General features: G+C 39.5%; 1 protein-coding gene and 1 long non-coding RNA gene across 4 annotated transcripts in view; one reads left to right on the top strand and one right to left on the bottom strand.

Annotated features, from left to right (window-relative positions):
- The window catches only part of LOC105521034, a 76,141-nt gene extending 75,965 nt beyond the window's left edge, over positions 1-176 (bottom strand). Inside the window, exon 1 of the long non-coding RNA XR_001003207.1 lies at positions 96-176. This is a non-coding gene — a long non-coding RNA (uncharacterized LOC105521034). The remainder of the gene's footprint in view (positions 1-95) is intronic.
- Positions 32-22,466, top strand: part of CDK6 (cyclin-dependent kinase 6) — a 233,349-nt gene continuing 210,914 nt past the window's right edge. The window contains exons 1-2 of one of the 3 annotated variants that reach the window (XM_011955055.1): positions 32-181; positions 2,963-3,567. In XM_011955055.1, the coding sequence (XP_011810445.1) occupies positions 3,335-3,567 (233 nt within the window). In that variant the 5' untranslated portion in view covers positions 32-181; positions 2,963-3,334. Of the gene's footprint in view, positions 182-1,359; positions 1,630-2,739; positions 2,785-2,962; positions 3,568-22,466 lie in introns of those variants that run through there. The other 2 variants (XM_011955056.1, XM_011955054.1) reach the window with 2 other exon arrangements.

Genomic DNA, 22,466 nt, shown 5'->3' with positions numbered 1-22,466 from the left:
GGGCGGCGCCCTCCGCCTTCCCTCCGCCCTCCGCCGCTGTGCCCACCCCCTCGCCGGAGAGAGTGCTGGTAACTCCTTCCCCAGAGTCTGATTACCTGCTCCGCGAGGCCGCGGACACGTGCGGAGAGCCGACTGACACTCGCAGCCCCCTCAGGAGGCCCGACGCGACTGGGCCCCTCAGGTGAGGAACTGTGCGCTCCGGTGGGTGGGCTGCGGGGTGGGGGGTCCCTGGGGAGATATGGGGGATTGGCCGGGGTCCGAGGCAGAACTGTGGGTGGGGTAAGTGGAGGCTGGCGGGGGGTGGGGGGGACCTGTGTTTCCCTGGAATCGGCTTTGGTTAACCCCTTACGAACTGAGACGGGGTTGGTTATGGGGGCCAGTTTTGGGGAGCTAGAGGATTCTAATCTGACGAGAGGGGGAGATCCCACGCTAGGGACATCCGCGACACCGAGACCCTGCTTCCACGTATCCGTGCGCACACACACCCACACAGAACACTCCTCATCCAGTTTCTCCAAATGGAACTGGAACTCTACTCGGACATTCACATAATAATTCACATTTAGGGTTCAAAATGCACTGCCTCTAGGGACTCCATGCTGGAGAATGTGCTTGCATTTCCCCCACGAAAACTCCCTCTCCAGCTAGCTGAGGTGTGGGTGTGGGCTCCACCTTCCCCTCCACGAGATAAATGTTAACGCAGGCTTCCTGCGGGCGTGTTATGCACAGAAGAGTACACGCAGCCGGCCGGTGCCCAGGCTTGGAGCCCGGCGAAGACGCACGTTTGCTTTAGTTTCCAAGTTTACTTTCATCATTTAAAATATTGGAGTTAAATACACGCCCTGTGGTGAGCAGCCCTTGTCCCCGCAGGGCGCCCCTCCGTGTGCATATGGGCGCATCTGCCTGTGCGCACACGCGGGTGTCGCGGTCCCCGGTGTGGCCTCTTGTTGCCGTGCTGGTGGCGACCCTTGTGGTGCTTGGCAGGCTTCGGGAGAGGCGCATGAAGGATTTCATTGAGTGTGAAGACAGAGAGCAGAGACAGAAAGCAGAAGGAGGCGGCTGCAGCCTTTGTAGTCGCGGAGGAATGCGGAAATGTTGAAGCACTATGTCAAACTTTTTTTGAAATGGGGTCAAGTCACATTCAGCCAGCGTGGGAAAGCAACAACAACAACAAAAAAAAAGTGGAGGAGAGGGGGGGAAAAGGCATTGCTGCTCCCGTTTCCCTCCGCCGAAGCCGACCGTCTGGGGGGCAAGTGGGGGGAGAGTCAGGGTAGTGCGGAGCCCGGCGGGGGCAGCAGGCGCAGTTCCCTGCGGGGGAGGGACGTCCCCGACGCTTCCTTCGCTGCGGAGCCTGGGGCTAGACTCGAGCGGGAGGGGGATGGGGGGACGCAGGAGAGGCGGGTTGGGCGGCCGGCGGCGGCTCCCCGGCTACCTGTGTGGCCCTCGACCTGGCTCAGACGCCCGGGCAGTCCCTGGGGGCTCTTTCCTAGGCTTTTAAGGAAAGTTCTGAATGGAGTGAGTGCCAGGAGCTCTGCTTTCGCCGCGGTCCGCTCCACCCGCTCATCGTGGGGGTCGCGCCGTTTGTTTAATTCCTGGCAACAGGCGAGCGGGCCAGCGGTTGCGAGGCAGGTAATTCCGAGGTGCCCCGGGAATTCCGGACACGCGGCCAGCGTGGTGAAAGTCCTGCCGAGGCCGCGGCGGCCGTGGGGGAGGGAGGCTCCCTAGGTCCCAGATAGCTGCTGAATGGGGAGGGAAAGTTAGGGTACCCTTCTCCGACGCTTTGTTATGCAGAGGGCTCCGGGGGCGTCCGGCTGCGGACTGGACCTGGCCTTTAGCCGGAGAGGGAATGGGGCAGCCACCTCCGCTACCTACAGCGGGGAGGTCCTGGGAGTGGGAAAAGGTTCGCGAGTCCGGGCCCCGAGGGCAGAGACCTTGTTTCTCACCCCTGGAGGCGCAGGGTTTAACCCCCCACCCCCCACCCTTTGAAAGAGAGGTTGAGTTTTGCTCAGGTCGAAATCAATTTAAAACTTCAAGACGAGGCGCGATTAAGCTATCCTCTTCCTGAAATTATTCTTTAAGAAGACGACAAGCGAAATTGTGACGAACACCCCTTTCTCCCACCCTTGGGATCCCGCGGGGAACGGTGTCTCCCCTCCCCCAGGACCTCTCGTTCGCCCACCCCCGATTAGCCCCAACCCTCCCGGACCAGATGGCTGGTCTTCCCAAGGTTTCCACCAGGGAGGTCCTCCCAGTCGGAGAGAGAATTCCGTTTCCAACCGAGACTCCTTTACCCTAAAGAGACCATTTGTGTATGCGAGTCGTTTGTAAATGTCTCCTCGTAGAAAAACTGAAAGTAGAAAGAAAGGAAGCAATTTCTGAGCAGATGTCTGACCACCCCTTCTCGCACACTCACAGCATCGGGTTACAGGGTCCTGGGAGCCCCCACCCACATTCTACGGCCCCACACGGATGGACCCACAGTCCTTCCGCTCCAGCTTGTGCGCGACCCTTGAACGCCCTCCGGCACCCCTGGACCCCATCTCCCTGCACGTCCGGGCCTCAGGAGGCGGGGAGGGTAGCGACGCAACACGATGATATAGGGATAAATATTAAGCCGTGACATTGACGTGCCCGGCCCCTCCCCTCCCCCGCGCTCCCGGCACACTCTGGGCTGCTCGGCACGCCCCCTCCCGTTCCACTGCGTCCCGCGCCGCTCGCTCATCCCCGAGGGGCCCCTGCAACCTCTCCGCGCGAAGACGGCTTCAGCCCTGCAGGGAAAGAAAAGTAACTTCGCTTTTCTCGGAGGAACCAGGAAGGATTAAGCGGCTTGGGAGAGGGCAGGAGCGCGCGGAGGGTAGCGATGGAGGCTTCGTAAAGGAGGAGGAGGGGAGTCTGGAGGAACCCCGAGGAAGGCTTCTGGGCTGATTGCACTTTCATCTTATCCTCCCGTCTCCTCCTTTAGGTGCAATGATTCTGGACTGAGACGCGCTTGGGCAGAGGCTATGTAATCCTCTCTGTCTGTGCTGAGGACTTCGCTTCGGGGAGGGAAGAGGAGGGATCGGCTCGCTCCTCAGGCGGCGGCAGCAGCGACTCTGCAGGCGGAGTTTCGCGGCGGCGGCGGCACCAGACTTACGCCAGCCCCGCGGGGAGGTCGCTCCATCCAGCCTCCGCAGCCGCGAGAGCCCCAGCGCCCGAGCGCCTGAGCCGGCGGGGAGCAAGGAAAGCTAGACCAATCTCCGGGGAGCCCCGGAGTAGGCTAGCGGCGGCCGCCAGCTAGTTGAGCGCACCCCCCCGCCCGCCCCAGCGGCGACGCGCCGGGCGGCGTCCAGGCGGCATGGAGAAGGACGGCCTGTGCCGCGCTGACCAGCAGTACGAATGCGTGGCGGAGATCGGGGAGGGCGCCTATGGGAAGGTGTTCAAGGCCCGCGACTTGAAGAACGGAGGCCGTTTCGTGGCGTTGAAGCGCGTGCGGGTGCAGACGGGCGAGGAGGGCATGCCGCTCTCCACCATCCGCGAGGTGGCGGTGCTGAGGCACCTGGAGACCTTCGAGCACCCCAACGTGGTCAGGTGAGCCAGGGAGCTGCGCCCTTGCCGTCTGGGGCCGCGCGCGCAGGGAGGGCCGAGCCGGGAATCCTCAGGCCCAGAAAGGTGTGGGGCAGAGGGCGACTGGGGAGGTCCTGCGCGACCTGTTGATCTTACAGAGTGAGAGTTAAGTTTTGTCGACAGAGCCGCGAGCCAGAGCCGGTGACCTTGCCACACAGCGAGCCGAAAGACAAGTCAAAAAACATGACCTGCGCAGGCTTCCCTGCAGCTGTGCAACTTAGAAGCGTTTTCTCCCTGCCCTCCCTGAAGGAGGGTCCGGGGGAGGTGGGTGCGTTTTAGGGACAGGATAAGCCAACCTGAGACATGCCCCGCTAGCTCCCGCATATTTTTACTGGCCATGCCGTTGGGGAATTTTTGAAAGACCTAGTGGATGAGACTGGAGAATGAGGATGCTGTGTGGTAATCAGTGGGAACTTTATGGGTGGAGCTTAGTGTAAATCAGGTTAAGAAGATGCAGAAACATCATAATATATTTACCAGTCATACTCTCAGTTTCTCTTTATTAAAGTTGCGTAATAAGAATGACTCCTGGTGGTCTAAGGAGTTTGAGTGCTGATGCCTAATTTCAAACAGCGTCATAAAAATTTCTTCCAAAACTGTTATCCCTGTGTCTGTTTTACTTTATATCTCTGGGCGGACATACTCTTTAGACTAATTCTCCAAAGGGTTAAATGTGAGTCCAAGATGTGGGATGGTTAGATCATAAATGTTCTGCCCATGCTTTTCCCAGATGGGTTGTGCGAGTGAGTGGGGAGACAGCAGTTCTTACTCTGTCCTGCGTGGTAACCAGTATTAAATGAAAATGTGTGACTTAGGATAATGGTGTTTTCTTAGTGATCCTGGAATTTCCCCATTGTGTGGTTGACATTGTTTGGTTGTGTCATCCTTTTCCTTTTTAAACAGAGATGCATAGCTTTACATTGAAAAGGAATGCCTTCTACAAATTGGGTTGTACAAAAACTTCTACAAATTGGGTTGTGATTTTACCTTTCTCGATCTTGAGAAAATGTGTAGCAGAAAGATCTTTTTTCTCATCCATTTAGGGTTTCTGTTCAACAAATACATGCCTACTGTGTGCGCTGAGGATGAAATTATGTAAATAAGCACAGCTAAATATTTTTGTAAAAAGTCAAACAATTTAACATTAGTCATCAAAGGGGAGAGACCCAAGACTGACCTTTGAAATACCAAACTCTCTACAGACTTAGAGAGACCAAGTAGCTACAGAATCTTCCTCTGAGGTTTTAACTTGTCTCCTCTTTTCCCAGGCTGGTGATTTGTGCGGTGCTTTGTTCTCAACGCAGTTTAGACTGAAGCTAGAAAGCATCAAAGAATCATAAATACATAAATAAGGCAGTAAATGGTTATGAAGTTAGAACCGCATTATACCTCTGCTTTAGCTAGTGAAGGAAGGACAAAAGATACTGAGATTGCAAAAATGAGTGTTTTGGAAGATGAGATTATATATAAAAAAGCTATAGATGACTTTTTTAGTGTGTATTTTCTTTGTTAAAAACAACAAAATCCCTTTTGGGGGCTCTTTGTGATATTGGAGGGAAAAGGAGAGGGTACATTTAGCTCCCTATAACTCAGTTGTCGTCCCAGAGGAATCACCTGAATACATACCGAAGGATGAATTCCACCACTACAATTTTAAGACGAAAAATTCTTGTTTTATTTTGTCTGTTACCTATGGAGTTTCCAATTAAGGGTCATTATCATGTGTATGAATAAATAATGTCCCTCCAATACAGAGGTACTACGGAGGCACCCCTGTATAACACTATTGTTTACAAAGCTCACGCCATTCTTATAACAGAGGCACACTTTCTGCCATTGTGCTTGTAGATTTTGTCTGATCCATCCTATTCTCTTGATTTATCCTCCTGAGATTGATATGTTTCTAGACGTTTCTAACTGACCCATGACTTGGATTCTGTACTGTGAATTCCAGGAGGATATACTTATGAACTGAAGACAAAGGCATTGTTTTCTGAAGTTATTTTACATGTTTACTGGCACCTTTTACATGATGGCACCTACCTGTTAAAGTCGTGAGAATAAAATAAGATGATGTATGTGAAAGCACTTTGTAAACGTAAAAGTACTTCAGATATCTAAAGGATTGTTTGCATTTCAGCAGATTAGTGGGTCTCTTGCCATGGAGCAACTTCGCAGGGGGGAGTCAACTCACCTGACCTTTTTTGTAGAACAAATCGTATTCAAACCCAGACATTACAGGTTCTGGAACCAAGAAGGTACTTGAGGATAATTAGCCTGTAGGATGTCAGAAACGACTGTCAGTCACCGAGCCGTGAAATTCAGTGTTACTTGAGGAAATTATTGATGATGTCACCCTCATGAGCTACAGATCTTCATTCCCTTTTTGTTTCCTTCCTATTTCTTCTCTTTTGCCTCTGTCTTGGAACAACCATTGGTGCCTATGACTTGCTTGGCCAGACTAAGAATTCTGGATTTTAGAGGTTGCTAATATTTGCTCAGACAGGGTCAGGAAATAAGGATAGTTGTCAGCAATTCTTTTCTTTCCAAGGGAGAGTTGTCAAAGTTGGGTCCCCAAACCTGTGATTTATTATTGCCCCTAGGATTAGTTTTACAGTCTTAAGCCTAGTTCTTTAATGGTTTCTTAAAAGGGCAGATGCTTTTATAAGTACCTTCAAGTCGTAAGTAATTGATCATAATTATAGGCCCTCCCCACAGATAGTTAAGCCTCTAAGCTAACAGGAGCATAATACACATATTAGTTTTTTCAAAAGTTTAAGATTCAGTTTTGGTGGATTTGCCAGAAAAGCTGACTTGTTATTGCTGGCACTGGTACTGCCTGCATGCACAGGGATAATGACTTGAAATTCTTGCTTACCTGCACTTGATGTATCCCAGGCCCTCACTTGATCAGCCAGTCAGTGTATGGGAAGTAAATTTATCTTTTTTTTACATTTGGTAATCCCAAATCCTGGAACCTTTGCCAGAATAAGACTTCACTGTGAACCTGTGTTGGAGTTTCTGCACTGCACAAATGGATCCTGTTTTAACAGCCTGAACTAAAAACAAGAGATAACATAATAGCATGTTTTGTCAGCAGTCAGTTCATTCACCAAATATTTACTGAGGGTCTACTATGTGCCAGACTCTTCTAGAAGTTGGGAATATAGCAATGAACAAGCCTGGAAAAGTCTCTGCACTTGTAGAACTTGCCTTGTAATGAGATGAGCAGTTCTTTCTTCTCTTTAAAAATTTACTCATCTTTATTTTAATTGCCTTGTTTTGTTATACTTAACCAGTTTTATAGAACAGATATTTCTGATAATCCAGTTACCAGAAATTTCCTGATTGTGTAGGCACATAACCAAAAGGCTAATCAAAATCAAGTGCCTTTTGAAGATTAAATTTTACCTTGGGGACATAGGGATTGATCTATATGAGATACTGACACATAGCTAATATAAGTGAACATTTGAGCTCCATTTATTCAAAAAGGATTTAGGAAGGGCATGTGCTTTAAAAACCATGGGGCTAGGTGCTGGGAAAGATACCTGGGTAAGTCACACCTGGCTACTCCTGAAGCAGTTCTTCCCATGTTTGAAGGAATAAGATGATCACCATAACCCTGATACATGACTGAATCATGTGCTGTAAGAAAGATACAAGCAAGTGCTTACCTGTATTGTCTCTAGGGATTAAATTTGTTAGTGTAACAGTGAAAGCAATTCAAATTCAAGTATTGGCTCTAGAAACTAAAAGTCATTACTATCAGTGAATAAACTTGTGATGTTTAAATATTATAATTAGAATATTTAGTCACTGCTTTAAAAACAAAACAAAACAAAAAAACCAAAGAAAAGGCTGTAAAGCTTAATGATTATTCAAGGAGAGTTTTCTAATTTTCTCTCTCTTTTAAAGCTCTTAGTAATATATAGCATCAAAGGTGAGTAAAAATATGATTTTCTCTAGAAAACCTAATTGTTAACAGGGTGAAGGAAACATTACATATTTGACTCTGTAAAGCCGGATCTTCAATTGGATTAGTTCATGAGAATCCTTCTGAATAAAATTGCTATTTGTGTGGTTGAATAATACATTTACTAGGGTTTTTTTCAATAAAAGCAGGAAAAGCAGGAATTTAATTCTCCTTTTAAATATCAGTATGTTAAAAGTATGTTTCTTCTTTCTGTCTCTGAGAGTTCCTTGAAAAGTTTCTAATTTATCAAGGTTGTTTGGTAAATAAACATTTTCACAGTGGTATTCTGCTCATTTTTTGTTTCTGCAGAAGAACTTGATAATGCTGAATTTTTGACATTGCAGTTACATCCCTTTTATACAACTATTATCAACATAGAATTATTAGAATCTCTCTGTGGAATCAAGGACAAAAAAGGTCTATAAGAGGAAAACTTGTATAAACTTGAATATCTTTGGGGATATTTTCCTATGTTTAAGACATGGGTGAATGAATATTTATGCAAATAGGTTCCTATTAAAAATAAATTATTTCTTTTTTAAAAAAGCAGATGCCTCACTATTAATGATTTCTTAGGAAAGTTTTTTAAGAAGGAAACACACCATACATACAGCCTATCATTGTAAAACCATGGATATTAGGGTTGGAAGACACTCTGGAGGTCAAGCTACTTGTCTATCATGCCATTTTAAAGTTATTGACTTGTTCTTAAAACTAAGTAGCAATTTTTGTTTGTTTGTTTGATGAAAGCAGTTAAATCAGGTGAGTACATTTCTAGTTTGGAAAAAATAAACTATATGTAGACAAAAGTGACAGTTTGCCAGGAATAAATGACATAACAATAAGTGAATAACAATTCAGGAAATTCCTGAATTCTGCAATATGCCATACTGAAGTTTTCCCTACAAAAGTATTATTCCAGTAAATTCTCCTTTTAAGGAAGTTGTGCTATAATTAATGATAATTTAAATTAATTATAGTAATTTAAAATAGCTATAGTTAAATGATAATACAGGTAAATAATATAGGTAATTCATTAATAATATTGAATTCATTTTAGACAAAGAGGAATAGGAAAAATTGAAATGCTTAGTACTTGTCTGATGAATGGAATATTACATAATGTGACTCTGGCACATGATATAACATTCTGGTTAATGAAATAAACATCATAATACTTAAAAATTAGATGGCATAACAACCATCAGACACATAAGCAAATATGTGTTTTCCATGCCTCCTGAGGAACTAATCACACTGTTGCTTTCTCTTGAGGTTCAGATAAGTTGCTCTGTCTTCATAGGGAGTAAATTAATTCCGAGCTTCTTGATGTAACAGAACACAGCAGAGATGAAATCTGGGTGTCAGTGAATTGCTAACAGGAGAAGGTAGTGTGTATAATGTTGGGCTTTGTCCAAGATCCAGGAGGCACCACTGAAAACGCACCAGGGGTTGATAACAAGCATTCTTACATGAAGGTCACCATTTGAGTGATGATCCATAGATGCTAGGTTTGGTGGAGCAGGCAGGCCAGCAGTCGGAGAAAAGATTTTTCCAAGAGCTGCTAGGTAGTTGTCTTGAATATCACCAGTTTGCTGCCATACCTGATTTTCATTTTACCAGCTGCACATGTAGCTGCTCTTGCCTGAGAGGTGAACCGGCGGGGACCGTAAGGCATGAGGCAGGAATCTGTGCAAGTGTACATTGGTAGTCTGGAAGTCCATTTGAGTCAGGATTATTATGAAACATTTTTGACCATCTCCTTTGTCTATAGTAGTTTGCTGAAATTTGGACATCTACTGGCTTTGTAATTTAAGTAGCTTTTAAATTATTCCTATTCTCTGGCCTTCCTAAAGGATTTAGTTCAGTAGAATTAGAATCACAGCATAGGATTTTTTTAATTGGAAGAAGTCTTAGATTTAACCTAGTCCAACTCCCTTTGATCTGTTTAATAATAATAAAATTTGAGTTGTTTTATGAATGCAAAAAATTATCAGATTATTAGTGAACAGTTTTATTCTGTGATTATATGCATTATAGATATAAACTGATTGAGGATGGCTAAGATTCAGAGGTTTATATTAAACATTAGCAGGACAGGATGACTGATGGTCATTGCAAATACCAGAAAAAAAAATCCCTTGAGATGTAAAAGTATTTTCAGTTTAGTGACTTTATGTTTGCTGACTTGAGGACCAGGATTGTGTATTTTATATCCATAAATAACAAGGTGTCTATAACCATTAGTTAACCCGTATATGTTTCCTGATTGATTGAATTAATTAAGTCAAATAAATTAAATTTTAAACCCCTTAGATGAGCACTTTTCATCCTTTTAGAGTTGTATACCGCATTAGCAAGTATCTTGGACTGTTGACATTGAGAGATCTGTGGATATTAACTGTAAGGCATACATACATGAAGTCTATTTAGTAAGAGTCTTCAAATACTTATTTACTTATTCATATTTAAACTTTTCCTGACTATCCATTTTTTATCTTCAGGATTGTACTAGCTTCGGCTTTGACAGGATATTCTCATGTTCTTCCTCTGAATTTGTTAATGTGTATCCTACAGATAAATGAACTACTCCACTTGCCCTAATGGACTTCTTGCCATCCATGTCTGTAACTTTAATTTGAACAGATCTCTGAATGTGCACTTGGTGCCTCTCCTGCACCACTCTCCACCTGTTGAAATTCTGCTTATCCTTCAGGGCCAACCTCAAACGTCACTTTCTTTTTTCTGTATTCCTTAATACCTCGATTTGGATAACATTCTGCTTCCTTTGAGTCCTGGTAACTTTGGGCCTCCTTTATGGCACTTAGCATATATCTGCCACCTTATATTATTTCTGTTAGGTAAGATGGAATGTTAACTCCCTTGACAGACCTCTTCTAACTCTCTACTCTTTCACACCCCATTTGTAAGCTCTTTAAGGCAGAGAGTGTCTTGTGATCATGTCCGTTTATACCCTATATCCAGTGAATATAAGGTGCATATTTAACAAGTAAGTGAAATCATTGAAAAGGGGTCCAGTTATAAAGGAGGACACCATATGAATTATTTCTATCATGTGAATTAATGTTAATACTACAGAGTGTCAAGGAGAGAGAATGGATCTGTATATTGGATTACACTTATTGGGTTTCCCGGGAAATAATTTAGGAAATGCTGAAAAAAGGAAGTTTCATTTTTGTTTTACTCCAATCTATACAGTTTATATGAAAGTGAGTTTTAAAGTTTAAGTAATTCATTCTTATAGTTAACTGTGCAACCTTGGACTTAATTTATATACTGCAAAGAAGACATTAACATTAGGAAATGAGCATACATTCAGCACAAGCTGAAAATGATTTGAACATTTCAAATGTAAGAAAGTAAGGTATTATAAATACATTTTGATCAATTGCTTGAATTCTTTTATTTTTCCCATTAATTTTAATTTCTTTGGCTTTCAATAGTGGAAAACCTGTTAGAGCAGAATTAGGTAAAACCTTCCTAATAGTTTCTGTAAAAGATGATTCTGAATCTCATTTAAGCCTTGTCTTCTACTTCTATTCATAATTTGTCTACAGAGAATTTAGATTCCATCTTGACAAACTGGTAGGTTTAGTTAAGAAGTATTCTTCCGGCCGGGCGCGGTGGCTCAAGCCTGTAATCCCAGCACTTTGGGAGGCCGAGACGGGCGAATCACGAGGTCAGGAGATCGAGACCATCCTGGCTAACACGGTGAAACCCCGTCTCTACTAAAGAAAATACAAAAAAACTAGCCGGGCGAGGTGGCGGCGCCTGTAGTCCCAGCTACTCGGGAGGCTGAGGCAGGAGAATGGCGGGAACCCGGAGCTTGCAGTGAGCTGAGATCTGGGGAAAAAAAAAAAAAGAAGTATTCTTCCAGTTTAAACTCATTCCAGTTTCTTAAGACACACATGGTTGGGGTGTGTGTGTGTGTGTGTGTGTGTGTGTGTGTGTGTGTGTGCGCACGTATGTGCATGCAGAACAGTGGAGTACAAGATTCTTGAAAGATGGGACTGTGTTGTCTTGTTCCTTGCAGTATCCCAAGCATTTAGCATGATGTCTGGCGTCTTTTAACCCTGAATAAGTATTTGTGAATGATAGAATATGTGTCATTTAGAAATTCAGAATTTAATTTTTTTTAGTTAGAAATGAGTAGTCATGTCTGAAAATACAGGTGAGGTCTCTAGCATTCACCAAGTATTTTTGAACATCTGCTATATTCAACGCTTTGTTAAATGGGATTAAGGCAGTAGTCACAAAAAGTGCATATGGAAATGTTTACCAAACAAATGGTATGAGGTCTGGAATTTCTTTCAAAATGGGGTAGAGATGCAATAAGAGTGGCCTATGAGTTGATCACTGTTGAAACTGTGGAGTTTTATTATACTAGTCTCTCTGCATTTATATATGTTTGAAATTTTCTATAACAGTAAGTTTTTTAAATGTTCCTGCTTATGGACTAGGAGTCAGAAAACTGATTCTTATCCTGATTCCTCTACTTATTATTTAATAGTTGAGTGACCTAGGGTAAATTCGTCATGTCTCTTGGCTGCCATATCCCCACAATAAAATAGGAATTACTACTACTCTTTAGACCTTAGTAGTTTACTCTGATCAAATGAAATTATGTACACAAAGATCCAATATTATACAAATATAAGGTATTATTAACAAAATGAATTCCTGCTCTCAAGTAGTTTATAATTTCCTGGAGGAAACTGACATGTACAGAGATATCTGTATTACTGATTGGTAGCACTTTCCATTGCACCTCACATTGTGAAAGTATGAATGGAGCTAGATATTTCTGAAAAGATGTGTATTGAGTTTATAATAATTAAAGTAAAATATAATCTTTCATTTGGGTATCGGATATTGGTGTTGTGTTTACCCAGTGCTCTTTCCTGTTTATTAATGGGTTTATTGTGGGAGTGTCTGTGGACCAAATGCTCCTGAGAACACATTGTCAAAACTGATGGGAGCTTGATGATTTGTTCTGTATTTCACTATTCAGATTAACCCAAATAACCCAAAGAGGAGTTGGATTCTTTCCTTGTTCTTTCTCTTTCTTTTTTTTTTTTTTAATTTCAAAATCTCAAACAGAATTTTTCATTTTTATGTCACACATCGGAATTTCTGCTTGTTGATTTTCTGAGGCTGTTCCTATGGCGTGACTGCCTTATGACATTTAAAATTTTGTTTTGTATCCTCGGTTTAAATCATTAAGATTTCTGTTCACAGCAATGAAGCAGTTCTCTTTTAGGGGCAGTAATCTTAGTGAATTTGCTTTCTTTTTATTTCTTTTGTTTCCTTTTATGGCAAAGTAATCTCATAATTTCTTTGGTAGAATTTCCTAATGATTAGGAAAAAAAAATTTATTTTTCCTAAAATACTTTTATTTTTAGAAGGTACAAAATATAAAGTTAGGAACATTAACACTCACACCTTTCCAGCAGCACAACAAGAAAAACAAAAGACCAAGCACAGTGGCTCACACCTGTAATTCTAGCACTTTGGGAGGCTAGGGTGGGAAGATCGCTTGAGCCTAGAAGTTAGAGAGCAGCCTGGGCAACATAGGGAGACCCTGTCTCTACAAATAATAAGAACTTTTTCTGAAGAAAAGGTATCTTTGCATTTCAAGGGTAGACTTTTAAGCTTTAGTTTAAAAGTTTAGTTTACTCAGACCAGTACATTTTAAAACTTTTTAGAAGAACCCAAGAGACTGAGTCATTTCAAGTTGGGAGTTTTAGCTGATATACATTTCAACCATGTAGAATCACTTTAAAAAGTTATTAAATAACCTTGGGTAAAATGGGATATTTTCTTATTGAACCATGAGAAACCAAGAGACAGATTTGGAGACTGGGCTAGAAGGGACTCCCAGTGCCGATCATGAATGAAATACATTTAAATAATGTAAGTTCCCTTGAACTGGGAGAACATAGCTTCTTTGAAATGACACTTTTTTTTTTTTTTTTACGTATTAAGACACAAAAGAAGAGTTGTAACATTCTGCTTATTCTTACAAATTATTTTAAGCCCATAGAACCTAATCAGTAGCTGTTTAAATTCTAGCTGATTAGACTAGAACTGATGCCGCTTGGGTTCTCAGCTAAAGTTTTGTGAAGGGAATAAGTCTATTTCACAGACATTACTCCTCAAGTGTTGACTGACCCAAAGTGATGGAACTGATTTCAAAGAGAGCTGTATGAATGTGACTGACTCGGTGGTACCAATCCAATCCTAGAAAAACTAGACTTTTGAGATGAGTCAAGAGAAGCATCTTTGTTTAGGAAAGATGGTATAGGTTTTTTTTTTCTTTTCTTTTTTTACTTTAGTTGATAAAAGTAAGAGGTGAATCGATCATTAGGCAAATAGAAAATGGTCTAGAGATGTATTTAATGTATTTATGTATCTGAAAGCACAACAAGCTCATTAAAAGAAGGGAAGGAGGTTGCAGAAGATAAGCTAAGTTAAGTAGCAGTGAGAGAGAAAATAGAAAAAACAGTAAGAGAACTTGGGATAGCGAGTAGATCTGAAGTTTCCTGATAAACTTCAAAATCTGAAACCTAGTGATCTGAAAGTATATGAAAATTCTGCCATATTTAGAAAACGCTCAAACCAGTGCTTATGGAATGAGTAAACTCAGATTATCATTCTTACAATTCTGCAAAAATAAAATGGCATTGCTGTCTGCTTTTTCTTGAGCACCTTATTTTAATCATTTTTGCATTGCTCAGTGTGCCTAGCACTCAATTATCTGTTGAATATTTGTGTCGATTAATGTTGAATGTCAGCTTCCCATTAGAATATAAGCTCCCCGAGGGCAAGAATTTTGTTTTAAAGTCACTGTTTTCACAGTAACTTTATTGACAGTAAAAATGTAAATTAACACTACAATTTATTAGATATTTTATTTTTCTATTCACTCAGTATTGCATTTAAAACTCTTCAAAATTATATAGTCTCTAATAGGTAGTAAATTGGATTCTGACCTAGGAATTAGGAGTTATTTAATAATGTAATGATTGGCAAGTAGATTGGACACTGAGATATACCCTTTCTAAGCTAATTCTTCCACTACTGTTTTCATTAAATTATGAACATAATTTTATGCCAATATTAAGTGATATTTTAGTGATATTTTAAATCATCATATCAGTTTTTGCAGATTCAATTTACATGTTTTGATGGAAATTTGTGAACATGGTTTAGGATTCTCTGGGCTGTGACTGCTCATTTTTGTTTTACTCTAAAATTAGTTATATTAAAATATGACTTCTGAAGAGTCATACTTAATCTTTCCCTAAAGAGCTTTATATAAATGGCCATACCTGTCCTTAGAAGTAGGGATGCCCATGTAATATGTATGTCATATTAAAATACTGACATACATTCCCCGAAAGAGCCTTGTATAAATGGCTATAGCTGCCTTTACAAGCAGTGAAGCCCAAGTAGCCAGTCCCATTATGAACCTTGTCCCATTACTCCTGTTTGGGGCTACCATTCCAAGAACCTTCCTCCTCTGCTTAGAATAGTTGATTGTGATCAATAATGGGTTGTGACATCACTGATAATACTAATATATTACATAGCAATAAACTAGTTATATATATATACATTTATATAACATATAGTAATAAAAGAATTAAGGAAAAGAAAGGGAAAGAAGGAAGGAAGAGAGGGTGTAATAGAACAGAAAAGAAAAAAAACTTGCGGTGTTCCCGGTGAATTGTCAGATATGTTGCAAGGAAGTTGTTAATAGAGTACCAAAGTTTGCAGGTGAGGAGAGTTATTTGCAGCTTTTTGTTTAAAATAATTATATTTTTCTATTAAAGCAATGTTTCTGGTTAATACTGCTATGTAGTAAATTACTCCAACATGTAGGGGGCTTAAAACAGCCATTGTCTTATATCCATGAATTTAGCAGGCAGGGAATTCAGACAGAGCACAGTGAGAATGGCATATCTCTGTTCCAAGATGTCTGGGACATCAGCTGGAAATGACTCAAAAACTGGGAGTTTGATTAATCTAGGTGTCTTCACTTTCAAGCCTGATGGTTCATGCAAGTTGGTTGGCAAAGGCTGGGATCTGAGCTCGAGTTTTTGAGCAGAGCATCTATACTGACCTACACCAGGTGGCCTGGACTTCCATTCAGCATCAAAGCTTCAGAATAGTTGAATACATACATGTTGGCTCATGGCTCTAAAAGTTAGTGTCCCTGAGAACAAGCAGTGTTCATTATGCCACATTTTGTTGTTTACATTTGAGTTCAAAGCCCCAGAGATTCAAGAGGTAGAGACATACACCACCTCTTAATGGAAGGAATATTAAATAATTTCCACTTCCCCACCCCCAGCTTTTTTGTAATCATGACATTAATACCAATACTAAATAGTATGAAGGGGCTTGTGGTAAAAAAGGCAAAGCTCCTGCCCCAACTATCCCTATTCCCAGTACTCAGATACAACTTCTTTTCACTGTCTGTTTTTGGTGCTTCTGTTTATGGTATCCATAAATTTAGATAATATGCTGTTGCTCTAGTTCTTGATATTTAAACCTCAGTAATATCTGTTGACTTTCTACTCTGAAAAATGAGAACTTAGCTTGTTAATACTACTGTGTATTTCCTTCACTTTCTGTGAGATAGGGATATTTTTATTTCATATAATGATTTCAAATAATATCCTTAAACTTCAATTTTTTTGTTCTTTCACTTTAGGCAGTATCTCTTAATTCTCCATTTAGTAAGAGGAGAATATTTTATCCCCCTAACCTTTCTTCCACTTTATGTTCTCCCTTTAACATCACAATTTCTATGAGCTACTTTGCTAAAATTGTTTATTTGCATTCTGTTCCGCACTGCAACAGAGGCTTCCCTGCTTTTTCTAAAAGTTGACCCTTGCAAGTTGAACACTGGTAAACAGTGCTTACATTCTTCTAATTATATAGAGAGAGTTCAGTGCTAGGCCAGATACTCAGCCTGTATGTTTCCTTCTCTCCAGGTTCAACATCATAACCCTATGAAGCAGATGGAGTCCTTCTTTCTTAAAAACAGACATCTAGATTCTCTTTTCTTATTCTGCATCACTTGTTTAAAATATGCCCCATTTTAGTGTACTTTGTATTCAGGCTATGACTTTCTTGTATCATTTTGTTTTTCCTGGAGTTTCTAATTGCCTTTTTATTTTTTCTTGCCACGTTTGCCTTTATCACAAACTGTGTTCTCCAGAAATATTTTGTGTCTGCCTATGATGGGCTCCCCCCGACCATTTAATTTGCTAGGCATTCTGTAGAATCTTTCTAAGTGCAGATTTGCTTTGTTTTATTTTTTTTAATGACTTCTTCTTCATAATTTGTTCTATTCTCTTTGCAAGGTTCTTCTGTTAGATATTTGATCTTGCAGTTGGGATCTCTGTGTCTCTTCTTTTAATCTGCTTTCTAATTTCTTTTCTCTGGTTTTTGCTTTGTATTCTAAAAAAATTTCTATATTATTTTCCAAATGTCTGCTGAATTTACTCTTGGTAATTAATATTTTTAACTTCAAAACATCATTTTTTGTTCTCCACTTGTTGGTTTTTAAAACATCCTCCTCTGGTTTTCTGTAATATTTCTTTGCATTGCTGTGAATTTTTTTAAAGACCTCCACATTATCTCTGTTTCTGTCAGTGTTTAGATTTTTGGTTAACTTTTTGTTTTTCCTGTGGCTGGATTTTTAAAATGCCTGGTGTATAATTTTTATACAGTAGAATACACCCATTTTAAGTGTGTGCTTTTTATGAGTTTTCACAAATTTATTCACCTACTAACCACCACCACAATCAATATCTAAAATACTCCCATTATCCTATAGGGCCCTTTGCAGTAAATCTCCTCCCTCTACCAGGACCCCTGCCAATTTAATCTTCTTTCTGTCATTATAGGTTAGATTTGTCCTTTCTAGAGTTTCATATACACAGTATCAAAGAATATTATGTTCTATTATATCTGACTTTCATGGATAGTGTTTTTGAGATTCATTTATGTTGTTGACTGTTGTTAGTAGTTCATTTTCCATCATATAGATTTACCACAATTTGTTTATTGTTATTTGTTATTGTTCCCCTGCTGATGATCATTTCTGTTGTTTCCAGTTTGGGGTTGTTATGAATAATGCTGTTGTGAATATTTGTGCACAGGTCTTTGTATTGATATGACATATGCCTCCTTTGTATGGTAAATACCTATAGGTAGATTGCTGACTGGTATGGCAATTGTGTATTTAATTTTTAAGAAATTGTTAAATTTCTCCAAACTAGTTGTTCCATTTCCAGTGCCAGTGTATAAAGATTCCATTTGATTTGCATCCTCCTGAACACTTGGTATTGTCAATCTTTTTATTTTTAGTCATTATAGTGAGTGTGAACTAATAACACATTGTGGTTTTTATTTGCATTTACTTGATGACTAATGTTGTTGAATATCTTTTCATTTGGCTATTGACCATTCTGATACCTTCTGCTGGGAAGTTTCTGTTCAAATTGACCATTTTTAAAAATTGGGTTATCTTATTGTATTGTAAGAGTTCTTTATATATTCTGGAGCAGTCTTTCGTCAGCTACATGGATTGCAGATACTTTCTTCAGGTCTTTGGCTTGCCTTTTCATTTTCTTAATGCTTTATGTCAAACAGAGTATTTTAATTTAACCTAAGTTCAATTCATCATTTTTTTCTTTGATAGTTTATGCTTTTTTGTATCCTACCTAATAAATATTTGTTTACCTCCAGAGCATATAGGATTTTTCCTATGTTTTCTTCTAGAATTTTATAGTTTTTGCTTCTAAGTTAGATCTGTGATGCATTCAAGTCAAGTCTTTGTGTGTGGCTTGAGGTAAGAGTTCAGGTTCATTTTTCCTCTATGGATATCCAGCTATTTCCGCACCATTTATTGAAAATACTATGCTTTCTTCGTTTTGAATTACCTTGGCAGTTTTGCTAAACATTAGTTGAGCATATACACTTGGGCCTATTTTTAGACTCTCTGTTCTTTTCCATTGATCTGTATATCTATCCTTTTGCCAGTGTCATACTTTGATTACTGTAATGTATAGGTCTTAATCAGGTAGTATACATTTTCCAACTTTGTTCTTGTTTTTCAAAATTGTTGTTGCCTTTGTTCTTTTGTATTTTCATATAAATTTTAGAGTCAGCTTGTTAGTTAACACAAAAATTCTCCTGATATTTGATTGGGATAGCATTTAATCTCTATTAATTAGGGCGAGGGCATAGATAATTGACGCTGATTTCTGATCACGAACATGGTGTATCTCTTCATTTATTTAGGTCTTTAATTTCTCTCATCAGAGTTTTGTAGCTTTTAGTGTAATGCCCTTGCTTGCATTTTATTAAATTTATCTCTTTACATTTAATGTTTTTGGATGTTATTGTAAAAGGCATTGTTTTTTCTTTTTAAATGTTTATCATTGAGAGCTATAGTCTTTTTTGTATAGTGACCTTGTGTCTTGTGATCTAAAAAACTCCCTTACTTGTCTGGTAGCTTCTTTGTAAATTTTAGGGTTTTTTACATACACAGACACATCATCTGAGAATAGACAGTTGTACTTTCCCATATATATATATATGTATATATATATTTTATTTCTTTTCCTTTCTTTTTTTGACCTGGCTAGAACCTCTAGTACAATGTCAAATAAAAGTGGTCAGAGCAGATGTTTTTGCCTTGTTCCCAATAATAAGGAGAAAACTATTCAGACTGTTGCCCTAAAGTATGATGTTAGCTGTAAGTTTTCCTAGGTGTCCTTTATCAGATTGATGAAGTTCCCTTATATTCCTGGTTTGCTTAGAGAGTTTTTCATGATTGGGTACTGAATTTTGTCAGTGCTTTTTCTGAAGAATTGAATTGATTATATGTTTTTTTAAAACTCTGTTATTATGCTGTGAATTACACTGATTGAATTTTAAAGTTAAATCAAGCTCACATTCCTGGGATAAACCCTACTTGGTCATGATGTAGCCTTTTTATATATTGCTAAAATTTTGTTAAGAATATTCATGAATGATATTGGTCTATAATTTTCTTTTTTTATAATAACTCTGATTTTTGTTTTGAGGTAATGCTGGCTTCATAAAATGAGTTGAGAAGTGTTTCTGCCTCCTCTATTTTCTGAAAGATTTTGTGTAGGATTGGCATTCTTTCTTTCTTAAACATTTAACAGAATTTACTAATAAAGTCATCTGGGCCTAGCATTTATTTTTGAGTAGGTTATTAACTACAAATTATATTTTCTTAATACATATGAGACCATATAGGTTAGATCATCATTTATAAATTTGTATTTTTCCAAGGATTTGTCTATTCTAGGGTTTTTTTGTGTGTGTGGAGGGGGTAGTTTTTTGGTATAGATTCTTTATCTCCTTATCTTTTTTAATGTCTGTAGAATCTATAGTGATGTCCACTCTTTTATTTCCGATATTTGTAATTTGCATTTTCCTCTTTTTATCTTGAAATGCAGATAGAGTTTTGTCAGTTTTATTGATGATAACCCAGTTTTTTGTTTCATTAACTTTCACTTCTGTTTGTCTGTGGTCTCTTGATGTTTATTTTGTCTTTATCTTCTTTTCCTACTTACATTGGGTCTAATTTGTTCTTAGTTTTAGCTTCTTAAAATAGAAGCTTAGATCTTCAAATATAAGCATCTTCCCACAAATTTGAATATATTGTGGCTTAATTTTCATTCAATTTATTTTAAGCCATTTTTAGTTATATATTCTTTAATCCATGGATTCTTAAATTTCCAAACGTGTAAGGGATTTTTCTGATTTCTTTCTAATTCTGTTGTGATCAGAGAACAATTCTGTATGATTTTAATACTTTTTAAAGATAGTAAGACTTGCTTTGGTCCAGCATATAGCTTATCTTGGTACTTGTTCCATTTGATTCTTTATTTATATATTTCCAATCTTCTCCTCACTGCGTCCATGTTTTCCTTTAAGGCCTTGGGCATTTTTGTAATGTTTATAATAGTTTAATTTCTTTGTCTGCTATTCCATAAGTTCTGTCATTTCTGAGTCTATTTCTATTGACTGATTTTTCTCCTGCTTATGGGTCATATTCTGTATGGCTGCTTGTCTAATAATGTGTTACTGGATACCAAACATTGTGAATATTACATTGTCAATGGCTGGATTTTGTTCTATTTCTTTAAAGATAATTGGATTTTGTTCTGGCAGGCAGTAAAGTTATTTGTGGTTCAGTTTTATACTTCCATGGCTTATTTTTAGTTGGTCTCTTTTGTTGTTGTTAGGGAGAGGATCTAGTGTATGTAGGCTTTGCTTCCAGGCTAGTTTAGCCCCCCTAAGATATTACTCTTTTGTAGTCTCTCCTCTTTGGCTGGTAAGGAGTTTGAAACATGTTCTGCCCTCTGTGAGCTCTGGAATCATTCATCTTACAAATCCTTGGTGATCTTTTCTCAGAAGCTGTCGTTTGCCTGACTTCATGCAGTTCCATATGTGTAGCTTAATATTCAGCCAGGGACTCGATAGACCCCATCTAGATTTGTGGAGCTCTTCTTCAGTATTGTGTCTTCCAAATTTTAGCCACTTTGGCCTCCTTGTCTTCTCTACTCTGATCTCTGCCTACTCAGCTGGACAAGACTACAGAATTTACAGAACTCTGTTTGAGGTTCCTCCTTCCTGTGCCTGTGGTCTGGAAATTGCCTCCAAACAGAAAGCTAGGGCAATCTAGGGCTCACCTCATTTGTTTCCCCTCTCTCAGGATCACAGTCCTGTACTACCTATAGTCTAATATCTGAAAACAGTTGTTTCATATGTTTATCTAGTTTCTAGTTGTTTCTGGTAAGAAGTCTGGACCTTCTTGCTCCCTTACTGCCTTGTATGTCCATTAGTTTTTATAAAGACTGGTTAGCTAGTAAGACTATTAAATAGGATCTTTTCCTCCCTGCTAGCTCTCATTTCTGAGTAAAATTTTTGGGAGACTTGTTTGGCATAGGAATCTTGGGATGGGAGTATGCTTCCCAGACTTTACTTTTGGGTGACTGGCAAAAATGGTTGTCAGGATGTGGAAAAACTCTCAAATGTCATGATAAGAAAGGGTTTACTCCAAGATCTTAGGTACAGGGATGGCAATGGGAATGCTAACTGGTGCAGTTATCCTATATACAGATGTTCAGTTGACTCCCCTGAATGTGGGAAGAAATGGCTGCCCTTCTTCCTCCCTTTTTCCATTGCACCTGTTGACTCGTAGTCCAGCTTCTGCTTCTCCACAGTGCCCTCATAGCTTGTTCTAGGGCAGTAGCCTCCCTTCTAGTAAAAATATTTGAGCATGTCACTGATATTCACTGAATTATAAAAATTATGTACCTATACAGATATATTATTATATATTTAATAAAAATAATGATTTTGAAATGAAGAGTTACAAAATACCTAAAAACAGAAGGTATTTTCTTAATACATCTTCTGATTATATGTTCTTCACTTTGGAGACCACTGTCTCTTTCGTGACTTCTTCCATCACCTTGTTTCTGTTTATTTTCAGTCACCCAGCAAATTTACTAAATGTTCTCCTTTTTGTGTATGTGGGATGCCTTTTTGTAATTATGGGTTTATTTCTTTTACTGAGAAAAAATGGAGGCAAATACTTGTGATGGGTTCACCATTTTGAACTGGAAATCTATCTGATACATTTCTTAAAATAAATTTTTGAATAATTAAAATGTCTTTTTTTTTGCAATTCAGTTTGCTTTCCTGGTTGGGAGTAAAATAGCTGCAGCTCACGAATTGCTTATTACCTGCTGGAAGTTTTTGTTATACAGGAGTTCTTAAATTTGGGTAATGTCAAAGGACATGT

Source organism: Colobus angolensis, unplaced genomic scaffold (genome assembly GCF_000951035.1).
Source record: "Colobus angolensis palliatus isolate OR3802 unplaced genomic scaffold, Cang.pa_1.0 Scaffold394, whole genome shotgun sequence".
NCBI classification, from domain to species: Eukaryota; Metazoa; Chordata; class Mammalia; order Primates; family Cercopithecidae; genus Colobus; species Colobus angolensis.
Note: the sequence above shows the minus strand (reverse complement) of the source record. Positions and strands in the feature narration are given on the sequence as shown.